At 48.9% G+C, this 12,027-nt stretch overlaps 1 protein-coding gene across 5 annotated transcripts in view; it reads right to left on the reverse strand.

Moving 5' to 3' along the window:
• The window catches only part of STX3 (syntaxin 3), a 50,543-nt gene extending 41,548 nt beyond the window's left edge, over positions 1-8,995 (reverse strand). Inside the window, exon 1 of one of the 5 annotated variants that reach the window (XM_017890811.1) lies at positions 7,337-8,986. In XM_017890811.1, the coding sequence (XP_017746300.1) occupies positions 7,337-7,366 (30 nt within the window). In that variant the 5' untranslated portion in view covers positions 7,367-8,986. Of the gene's footprint in view, positions 1-7,336 lie in introns of all 5 variants that reach the window. The other 4 variants (XM_017890810.1, XM_017890807.1, XM_017890809.1 and 1 more) reach the window with 4 other exon arrangements.
• Positions 8,996-12,027: the final 3,032 nt, after the last annotated feature.

Raw genomic sequence — 12,027 nt, forward strand, 5'->3', positions numbered from 1 at the left:
GCCTGAATCCAAGGTCGAGCCTGGGGAAGATGGAAGCTTATTAGAGAATGTTGGCAGAAGTGACTCCTTGGATAAATTTTGAGGAATGAGTGGATTTACCCCAAGGAAACCTAGAAGAAGGCCACTCAGGGTGAGAAGATCAGACCTTCTTCCTGCTTTCTCTCTCATCCCAGGAGCCATTCAAGGAGATTCAAAGAAAGCCTTCTTCTTCCTCCTGGAGATCTCAGGTGTCCTTTAGATACTTCCTCCTCTACCCCACACTTCTTCCCTCTCTGACTTCCTCTCCCTTCCCGTCTCCTGTCCTGGCCTCTGGACACCACCATGTTCTCAAGGACACAAGAGGAAGAAAGGAACTAATACTGTCTTACTCCACCCTCAGCCTTCTCCCCAACCCCTCCTTTCAGCCTCTGTCCCACAAGCCTCCTCCCCCTCATGGTCGTTCTAGAATACTTAAATAACAGTGACAATGCAAAACCTTCACTGAACATTCAACATGAGCTGAGTGAGGATCCTTCTAAGATGTGTACTTTCTATTGCCCATGATAGTTAACCCCTAGGCCAGTCTTCTGGGGATATTCCCCATCTTACAGCTGAGAAAACTAACACGTAAAGACACCAAGTGACCTGCCCAAGATCCTGTGGACAGTGGGCACCTGAGCTAGGAGGGGCGCCTGGGCAGCTGGCTGCCAGGCCTTTGTCCTCAGCCATCTGGAGTGTTGCCTCTTAACGGCTGCTCCACTACCACCCCAGCTGTAGCAAGTAGCACCGGCCACAGGAAATGTGCTTCCAGAGTACTAGAAAACAGATGCTGGAGCCCTGCCGACAAGGTCTCAAAAAAACAAGGAGAGACTAAGCAATTGTCAGACGGGCCAGAGGAAGCTAAGGAGACGTGACAACCGAACGCAATGTGGTGTCCTGGATCGCATCCTAGAACAGAAAGAGGACATTAGTGGAACAACTAGTGAAATCCAAATGAAGTCTGGAGTTGGGTGAATAGTAATGTACCAATATAAGTCTCTTAGTTTTGCTAAATGTACACTGTAGTATAAAATGTGACCAAGTGAGGGAACCAGGAGAGGACTAGACAGGAACTCTCTGTACTATGTTTGCAACTTTTCTGTAAATCTAAAAGTGGGCTAAAATTTAAAAATTTATTAAAAAAAAAAAAATCCTGATGCCATACTGAGCTGTCCTAACCCAGACAGCTGAACACACCCAGACAGTATTTGCTCCACTAATCTCTTTAGGTGAGGGCTGAATTTCACAGTTTCCAGGTGGAGACTGGGGAGAGTTGCCATGGAAATGGTCCAATGCCAAAAAGCAGGCTGCCCTGAGAGAGGAGATGGGGTGGGGGTAGTTGCAGAGGGGCCTAACATAAAGGTGGCTGGAGGTAAGGCCCCTCAAGGACTACAGAATCTGCGGGCAAATACATTTACAGAATATCCCCATTCATCGGCGGGACAGTTTGGTTTACAGCTTTACAGGCTTTGGGCTGGGAAGGTACAAGAGAGAATGAGACACACGTGATCTGTGCTCTCCCAGAGCACAAGAACTAACAGAGTCAATGGTATCTGCAATTGCAATACCATCTGGCTATTTGTATATAGCACCAAAAATAAAGTTTGTGGGGTCCAAGTAAAGGTGTGGTCAATGCTGTCAGCCTGGGAAGCTGAATGACACTGGAACTGAGACTTTGGAGATATGTAGGATTTTGCCAGGAGAAGAATGGAGTAGCTAAGTTTTCACCATGGTAGCCACATCTTTGCCTTCATTGTCTTTCTACGTAGGGGCAACCTTCCATCTCATCTTGGGCTAGGTGTTTTAGGAGCCTTGGAACTCCGTCCTTAAGGATGGACCTGTAAGGTCTGGCTTCATTAGCAAACATATGGGTTCCCTCAGTAAATGTTCCACTTCAGGTAAGTAAAAGTTCACCAGCCCACAGGGAATGGAGCAAGAAAAATAAGTCATAATAATGAGTAAAGGATGTTTAAGGGTCAAGCTGTTGTTGATCAACTAAGAGACAAATGTTTAATACATGCCTACCATGCAGAGTGCTAGGCACTGGGGCTGCAGAGGACTATGATAACTGAACTACTGTTGCATCAGGGGCATATAGTGCAGTTAGGGAGACGATCAAATACAGCGTAAGGTGATACGAAGAAGCAAGACACACATGTTCAACTCTTGAGCCCACCACTTCCCAGATGGGGATCTCAGTGAAATCTGAGCCTCAATTCCTTCACTTGTAAAGTGAGAATAATATCCCAATGCCCTTGCTTGTAAAATGAGAAAAATACAAAAACCCACTTTGCCTTGCAGGGTTGAGAGAATTAGAGACAAGGTATGTAAGGTACGTAGCACAAGTCTGTCCAATAGTAGCTGCTCAGTAAATGATCATTGTCATTGTAATTGATAGGGTGAGAAGAAGTACCAGAAACACTGACCTTAAAGACAAAAGAACCTAGCAGATAAAGGGTCCAACTTATAAAAAGCAGTGGACAGTGGTTTCAAACCCACTCCACGGTAACAAAAAAAAAAACAGAGACAAAACAAAAGAAAAAACACAACCCGCTTCAAAGCAACATGTACCCCACGAGAGCTGCAAGAATGGAGGAGAGTATTCTAGGTTGCAGTTAGAGAACACTACTACCTATAAAGAATGAGTTTTGGAAGATGGGTAGAAATTTTGACAAAAGGCAGGGAGGAAGCTTTGGAGGAGACAGAGGACAGCATGAACAAGTGTCCCTCCCTTAGCTCCTGCAAATTCCCCTACTTCCCCACACTCACAGGAATAAAAATAAAATTAATCTCCTTCTCTCATCCACGCATTTTCTGGCCTCTGCCTGATGGGGCTGTAATCCCCACTCAATCCCCATCACTCTCCGCTCTGCTTCCCGTCTGCTCACAGAAAAACAGCTCTTCCAGAGAACGAATCCTGCCAAGTACAGAGAAGAGGGGAGGCAGGAATCCTGACTTCTATGAAATTTTATGACTAGAGAAGGACAGAATCTCAGTGAAGTGCAGATTGGCATGTTCAGGTTCAGTTATGATCCAAAGCACCTGGCACATAAATATTTATTAACAAATTAAGCTTTCCAGGGGAAGTACACAGCTCCATGTTTCTGATGGGGTTATAATGTTATCCTAAGGAACTACGATTCCACAAAGATCCTGGAGCTTCCAGTGGGGAAGGAGGCCAACAACAGCCATTTAGGAAGCAGAAAGACAGAGAGTAAACAGTCAGTCTGGCCTTTAGAGCCCCAGGTGGTTGATTTCATTAGTGTGTCCTATTAGTGCTGGTCTTTGAAGGGCCATTCCATCCACGTCATTTCTAGTCTTCTATAGATCAGTCTCTAAGGGGGCCCAAAGGCTTCAGCCTCTATTCCATACATCACTGGCTTCTCCATGACCATCATCTCCCTTTGATTACTGTTGGTTGTCTTGTCACGTACTAAATGTCTTTGTTTTCCCTATGTGATCATTTACCCTTTGACACTAGGACTTTGTCAATCCTGCCTAAACCTGATGCCCCGCAGGATGCTAGGCACACAGAGGTCACAAAGCTCTGATCATGGTGGTCAGCAGGTACTATACACATGCAACTCTGCGGATGCTCCCTTGAGTTTTTTATGTGCTTGATGGTTTATACGCCAATGGGAGAGTGATTAAGACAATCGAAGATCCTTGCCTTTCTTGTTAAACCTCAATTTACTCACTTGTAGAATGAAACTAATAGAAAAACCCACTCTGCATTGCAGGGTTGAGAGGATTAGATACAAGGTACCTTTACGTATCTGGTACGTAAAGTACCTCACATATCTCCAACCACCTGAAAAGGTCAGATTGGGCTGGAAGCAGCAGCTGAGCTCAACCATTACTTCGTCTTGGGAACCCACCCAAAGCCTCATGCCCACCTCTCATCTTCCAGATTGGCCACCAGGGTCTGCCTGTGGTTGCTTCGATCACAAGGATGATATCCTCATGTCTATTTCTTCTGCTTCTTCCTACTTGACCACGAACTTTCTAAGGGCCAGGAACATGAGTTTATCACCACTACACTCCAGCATCTAGTGCAAGGACTGGCACACAGTAGGTACTCAGTACTCAGCAAATGTTGACTGAATGAAAACAGGGCCATGCAAAAGATCACTAGAGCAGGGACTGTCTGGACTCAGCAGATTCAAAGTTCAGCTGCTGAGAAGTCAGAAAAAACCATGTCCTGGGATAAGCTAGGTAGAGGCACTGCACATTCCTGGCAAGCCTGTCCTCTGTCACTGAAGAAGCAGGCTGTTGAGGGAACCCGCCAGGAAGAGCAGTGCAAGAGATGAGACAAGATGAGACCAGGTGAGTCAGGTCTTGTGACCATAGCCTCAGGAAGGGATGCCCTTCTGTGTGGACACTGCTACCAGCAGGCCAAGACAGAAGAACTCACAATAACAGTGGTGGGTGATTGCCATGGATTATCTCATTTTACCCTCACAATGATCCTATGGGAAAAGGGTGATGATCCACTTTACAGGGGCAACTCTGAGGCCTCAGTCCCTGTAGACTTCAAAGCCTTAGGACAGGCTCACAGACAATTAAGCATTTTATAAAACCGCACATTCTTAAGGTTGGTGAAGGCCTTATATCTCCTAGTTCACCTCCCCTCCAAGAGATGCTCAAATGCCTACAACATTCAACCTCCCAACAAGCTTCTTGCCTCCTTCCCATGCTGGAGGGTACACCATCTACTCCATCCTTGGGCAGCTCTGTCGACTAAAAATGCTTTCTTACAGATTCCTCATTTCTACCCATCAATCCCATATGTTCTCCTTGTATCTACCCAGAGCAAAGCCAATCTCAGGCACGAAAGCCCTCCAGCTATCGGGAGGCAGTTACCACCTCCCCTCCCCAGGACTTAGAAAGAACATCACAGAAAGAGATTGCATAGGCTGCTCAATGTGCAATTTGTTTCATGAAGGTTGACAAATGCTTCTAATTGATAACGGAAATCAGAGGGAGAAGATGCATATCTTGTTTCAGTGAGGGTGATCCCTGGGAGTCTGGCTGGAGAGAGGGGATAAGAGGAGGTGAAATGACATCAAAATCCACATCAACCTTAACAGTCTTCACAGAAAAACCTATAATAACACCAGAAGGGACTTCTGAGATCAACTAAATTCCTTGCTGTACAAAGGAGAAATTGAGAAGCAGAGAAGTTAAGCGACCCAAAGAAACACAGTGATCAGAGTCTTGGAAGCTGCCACCTGTGTCCCTTTGTCCCGCGCTGCCATCATCTGCTCCAAAACGCTACAGAAGCCACCCTGTGATTTCAGAACAATCCTCCCATAATAACACCATCATCTCCAGTCTCACTTTCACCACATCCCCAAGAGGGAAGGGCAGGAAACCTATCATTAATTCCACTTTACAGAGGGTAACCATGAGGCACCGAGGAGAAGCAAAGAGACTTGCTCAGGGTTCCCAAGCAAATTAAATGTATTCTTGGAACTGAAAGCTCAGTTAAGACTCTTTGCTCATCGTTGACAATGAGCTACTGAAAGGGGCCACGGAGTATCTTCCTCTGGAAATGGATTTCCTAACAAATAGAAGAGTCTGCTGTTCAGTTTGGTACTTTTTTATGGTTGCTGAATGTGCCGACACAGAGAGATCTTCAAAATTGTACTCTTCTTTTCCTTCTGCCTCCTCAGCCAGCGAGCTTCAAGGGAAGGAGCACCGTGGAGAGTGTCAGGAGCCTGGGTTCCTCTCCTGGTGGTGCCTTGCCTGGTTCTGTGTCCTGGGGCATCCCTCCTACCCCGTGAGTACCAGTTTCCCCATCTATAAAACAGGGGCAATAAACTCTGCCCCATCCGTAACCTGGACGCTGTGAGCCTCAGATGACTAAGCACAAGACTGAGGCAGGGAGGCCACTCCCACAATAGGCACCTGTCCCTTTGCTTCTCTCACTTCCCCAGCTCCCTGCCTCCTCTGCAGCCCTGCTACCCAGAACAGGTGAAACAGACATGAAGGTCTCATCCAAGCAAGGGAGGAAAAGGATAAACTCTTGTAACATCATCCCAACAGTCCCTGACATCTGCATTTTCCATAGAGCACTCACAGTTATTAGCATATTTCACCATGTATTAAGTCCCCCGTGCCATGCACCATAAAAGTGTTCTTATGCATGTTCTGCTGCTTTTCTACCTCACAACTACCCATTTTACAAATGACAAAACTTAGGCTGGGAGTTTAAGGGACTGCCAGTAAGCAGTGGAGCCAGGAGGCAACCCCAGTTCTAATCCAGTCCAGTGCTTCCCAAACTGTAATGTGCCCGTGAATCACCTGGGGAAATGGATGAATAATTAGATTCTGATTCTGCGGGGCTAGACTGAGGCCTAAGCTGCTATACTTGTAACACGCTCCAAAGTAGATGGACTAAATAAACTGCTGAGTATCAAGCGCGAGATTTTAATTCTATTAAGGTAGAACCTGTGCCATTGAATCTTCAAGGCTTAGCACTGGACCTCCTCCATAGAATACACTCGATAATTATGTACTGAATGAGTCAATGAGTACCTGGCTTAAAAACCCATACGTTAACCCTTCTCTGTATCAAGTTGCATTGTATCATCAGATCCTCCCAACAAATTCCTTGGGTATGATCACTCCCATTTGACAGATAAGAAAACAGAGACTCAGAGTAAGTAGCCTAAGGCTTTACAGCTTTTGCGCAGCCAAGGCTGCAGGCAGTCTATCTTCAGATCCTTGGACCTAACCACAGCTGTTCCAAAAGATACGGCGGCGGAGAGGGAACAATGACACGTGGGGATAACAATTACAGACCACCGGTTGGAGAGGAGCTGACGCATCCCAGCACATGACCGGCTCACAGCTCCAGAGGTCACCAGGGAGCTCTGAGCTGCTCCCTGGAGGAAGGGGCAGCCAGGCCTGGAGCCCCTCAGGAGGGAAACAGGAAAGGGAGAAGGAGGCTGGTCCTGGGCACAGTGCCAGGCACCAGTGGGCAGGTGGTGAGGGGACCCCTGACCTCACGGTGAGCCCTCCCAGGCCCCAAGTACCCTCTTCGGGAACCAGCTCTGGACAGACACTGTCCAGCTTGCGGGGTGGGAGGGTTAGAGGCGTTAAGGAAAATCATTGCCCAGCGATGAATCACCCGGCACATGACCCCGCAGGGGAGGGGAGGGGAGGGTGCGGAACCGGCGCGGGAAGCGGTAGGGGATTGGGGAGGGCAAACCTCGGGCTCTGGCCCCCTCCAGCCTCGACTTGGGGAGCAAAGAGAAGCCCCTCTCCCGCGCAGCACCCCTCCTGGCAGCCCCCCGCCTGCAGCGAAACTCACGGCCTTCAGCTGCTCCAGCCGGTCCTTCATCCTGGAGCCCAGGCGCCCGGAGGCAGGTAGCGCGTCCCAGATGAGCGCGTCCCAGGTGAGCTGCCGGAAGCGGCGGCCGGACCCGCCGGGGCGAAGGAGCTGGAGGCGCAGGAGACGGCGGGCGGTGGCCGCTATCTAGGAGGAGCGTCGGAGGCCACGGGAGGCTCCGCCGCGCCGCCCACTCCGCCCCCACCGGCGCCGAGCGCTCCAAATCCGGCTCCTGGGCCCGCGCCGGCGCAGCGCTAATCCGCCCGGGACCCGCCCCTACCTGGCCGCGCCCAGCGCTCCTTCTTAAAGGGCCCGTGTCCCGCCACCGCCCGGCCGCCCGGAGCGTCTCCAAACACCCCTTCCCTAACCCGAGAGCCCTCCAGACACGCGTGGAGTCCGGGGAGAGGCCCCTGAACCGGCAGATCCTGCCGCAGGGCCGAAGAAGAGCAAGAACGACTGTCCCGCTGCGGTCATTCGCTGTCTGTGCCGGGCTCCTCGCTAGGATCCAGTGCTTAGCCGACTCGTTGCTAGGCGGGGACAAGCTCCCGAAAACAAATAAGACAATGTGATGTGGGCTACATTGGGTGGCAGTCGAGTGTTCTAAAAATATCCTGCCAGGGGGAAGGCATTCCAAGTAGCGGGATCCCGCGCAGCCTCAGGGCTGCTGGCACTGAAAGTGGGGGTATGGGGCAGGTGTCCAGAGGAAAGACCTGGAGATCTGGAGATACAGGACGGTCAGGGTGGTCCGAGAATTTGGATCTTTTGCTTGTTGGAAATCGGGACCGCTCCGAGAAACCTAAGCAGCTCGATGTTGTTAGTGCCAGTGAAGACACTTGGCACTCACAATTTGCATACGTTTGGGAAAGCATCATTTCTCAAGAGGACCCCGTTCCCATGTCTGTAAATCAGAGATGATACCCACTTCGTAGTTTGCTGTGAAGCCTGTGAGCGAGGAGGGGCTTTAAAATACAGAGCTTTGCACTGGAGCGCTCCCCCTTCTCGCTGCCTGCGCGGTGTGCAGGTAGTTCCCAGGCGGCTTCTGCTTCCGAAAAGTAGATCGTCCCTTTAGCTCGTCTTCTCCCCGCCTCTCCCTCTTCTCCCTACCCAATTTGTTTTCTTGGGAACAAATGACACATTTATCAGAGTGGAGCTCCACAAACGGGACTGGCGAGCCCAAGATTTAATTCTGAAGAATAGAATCTGCTCTGTGCTTTCAGGTTAAAAGACTGTAAATAGCTTTGTAATTCTAGCAGTACTTTGCCCTCTTATGCCATCTGAATGCGTGCTCCCTGCTGACCTCATCGGCTGCCATAAAGATACGGTGCGTATGGCAGAGGTCGGGCTTTGAGCCGGCCCCGCGGGTCTGGGCCCTAGTCCTTTCTCGCGTCCCACACACTTCCTTCTGCGGGCTGTGATCGCTGGGCAGGGTGGCCCCGCCTTAGTACCGGGAGGGCTTCCGCGCCCCCTGGTGGTCATACTAGGAAAGGCGAGTAGATCAGAAATACTGTCCAACCTCCTTTCCCTAACACTTTTTGGGGAATTTAGAGGGAGTTGTTGTTTTTTAGACAGAGTCTCGTTCTGTTGCCCAAGTTGAGTGCAGTGGCGCGATTACGGCTCTCTGCAGTCTCGATCCCCTGGGCCCAAGCCATCCTCCCATCTCAGCCTCCCAAGTAGCTGGGATTACAGGCGTGCACCACTACACCTGGCTAATTTTTGTGTTTTTTTGTAGAGATGGGGTTTCGCCATGTTGCCCAGGCTGGTCTGGAACTCCTGTACTCAGGCGATCCGCCCGCCTCGGCCTCTCGAAGTGCTGGGATTACAGGCGTGCGCCACTACACCTGGCTAATTTTTGTGTTTTTTTGTAGAGATGGGGTTTCGCCATGTTGCCCAGGCTGGTCTGGAACTCCTGTATTCAAGCGATCCGCCCGCCTCGGCCTCTCGAAGTGCTGGGATTACAGGCGTGCGCCACTGCACCCTGCCCCTTAACACATTTTTGTTAGTGGGGATAGGTAGGTCCCCGCGCTTCAGGAAAATAGAGTCTTCTGAGAGAGGCTGAGATATGAATAACCCTTCACGTTAGGAATCTGAAAAGGACCATTGGGGTCTGCAGTAAGAAATTTTTCTTTCTGCAGCAGGAATCAAGGGTGGCCTGTCAGCCTCTGCTCAGAGGTTTCCTGTTACAGGATACTTGTTTTGAAAAGAGTAAAATCATGACTCCCCTACAAATACAAAATGTACACACATCAAAGACTTTAATGAATTAAAGGAGGAGACCAGTAAAGGGCTAGCCCTGTCCAGAGGAAAACACAAACAGTACACACATGTATAGGCAATCAGGAATGCTGAAACGAACATGTTAATAAATGCACAACTGGCCGGGTGCGGTGGCTCACGCCTGTAATCCCAGCACTGTGGGAGGCTGAGGCAGGCCGATCACTTGAAGTTAGGAGTTCGAGACCAGCCTGGCCAACATCGCAAAATCTCATCTCTACTAAAAATACAAAAAATTAGCCGGGTGTGATAGCTCGTGCCTATAAATCCCAGCTACTCGGGAGGCTGATGCAGAAGAATCTCTGGAACCTGGGAAGTGAAGGTTGCAGTGAACTGAGATCGTGCCACTGTGCTCCAGCCTGGACAACAGAGCAAAATTCTGTCTTGAAAAAAAATTTTTAATAAAAATAAATAAATAAATAATGCAGAACTGGCCTCCGAGTTTTGGGAGAGCAATTGCACTTCTACCAGGCAAAATTCATTTGCATCTCTATGGACAAGCATCATTCCTATGAATTTTCTGCAACTTACCAAATTGGAAAATAGCTGCAAGATTTTATAAGGCACAAATCATTTAAAAATCAGGTATTCCAGAAAGGTGCTTTAGATCAGGCCTAGTATGCCATAGGACACCCAATAATTTTTGGAGTTTTTGCCATTTTAACTTTTTTAGTTTTTCCAGACATTCCCAAGGTGGCACCTTCCATAGTGATACAGTTTCAACTGTGTTAAAAGTTGTCAGCTTGAGCAACATAGTGAGACCCCATTTCTACATAACATACACAAATTGAGCCGAGCACAGTGACTCATGCCTGTAGTCCTAGCACTTTGGAAGGCCGAGGCGGGTGGATCACCCGAGGTCAGGAGTTCAAGACCAGCCTGGCCAACATGGCAAAACCCAGTCTCTACTAAAAATACAAAAATTAGCCAGGCCTGGTGGCGGGTGCCTGTAATTCTAGCTACTCGGGAGGCTGAGGCAGGAGAATTGCTTCAATCCAGTGGAGGGTAGGGGACCACCACTTCACTCCAGCCTGGGTGAAAGGGCAAGACTCTATCTCAAACAAACAAACAAAAATTGGCTGGGTCCAGTGGCTCACACCTGCACTTTGGGAGGCCAAGAAGGGTGGATCACTTGAGCCCAGGAGTCAAGACCAGCCTGGTCAAAATAGTGAGACCCCCATCTCTACAAAAGAAAAATTTTTTAATTAGCCAGGTAGGCCGGGCACCGCGGCTCACACCTGTAATCCCAGCACTTTCGGAGGCCGAGGCAGGTGGATCATGAGGTCAGGAGATCGAGACCATCCTGGCCAACATGGTGAAACCCTGTCTCTACTAAAAATACAAAAATTAGCTGGGTGTGGTGATGTGTGCTTGTGGTGGTGTGTGCTTGTAATCCCAGCTACTTGGGAGGCTAAGGCAGGAGAATTGCTTGAACCCGGGAGGCAGAGGTTGCAATGAGGTGACATCGCGCCCCTGCACTCCAGCCTGGCGACAGAGCAAGACTCCGTCTCAAAAAAATAATAAATAAATAAAATAATATAATATAATTAGCCAGGTATAGTGGTGCGCACATGTAGTCCCCAGCTACTCCGCAGGCTGAGGTGCAGGATTGCTTGAGCCCAGAATTTTGATGCGGCAGCGAGCTATGATCACGCCACTGCACTCCAGGCTGGGTGACAGAGGGAGACCTGTCTCAAAAAAAAAAAAATTAAAAGTATATATATTCCTTCAAAAAGAGTAACAGGGTATTCATAATGAAGCACAGGTAAAGGGCAATTGGATAATTGTGGCTTTAAACTCCTGTAATTAAACAATAAGCCATCTAATGTGAGTATTCCCTCGTTTGAATGTTTGAATAGCCATAGTGAATTTTACTGCACTTTCATAACTTTGTTTTGTTCTTATATCTCATGATCACTCAGGGAGGGAGTCAGGGTAGATATTACTATCCCCATTTTATTATAAATTAAATTAAGTGCAGAGAAATAAGATGATTTCCCCAAGCTCATATAGCATGCTGATAGACGCGCTGCAAAAGGCAATGGTTGCCTGCCCAGGCTGTGGAGCCAAACTGCCCAGGTCAATTCTCAGTTCTATCACTAATGGTTGTGTGACCTTCGGCAATTGATTTAATGCCCCTGTGCCTCAATGTCCTTATCCGTAAGCAAAGATAATAATAATGCCGGGCGTGGTGGCTCACACCTGTAATCCCAGCACTTCGGGAGGCCGAGGCAGGTGGATCACTTGAGGCCAGGAGCTCAAGACCACCTGTCCAGGTGAAACCCTGTCTCTACTAAAAATACAAAAATTAGCCAAGCATAGTGGTTCATGCCTGTAATCCCAGCTACTCGGGCAGCCGAGGCATGAGAATTGCTTGAATCTGGGAAGAGGAGGTTGCAGTG

Source organism: Rhinopithecus bieti, unplaced genomic scaffold (assembly GCF_001698545.2).
Source record: "Rhinopithecus bieti isolate Rb0 unplaced genomic scaffold, ASM169854v2 scaffold_19722, whole genome shotgun sequence".
Lineage (NCBI taxonomy): Eukaryota > Metazoa > Chordata > Mammalia > Primates > Cercopithecidae > Rhinopithecus > Rhinopithecus bieti.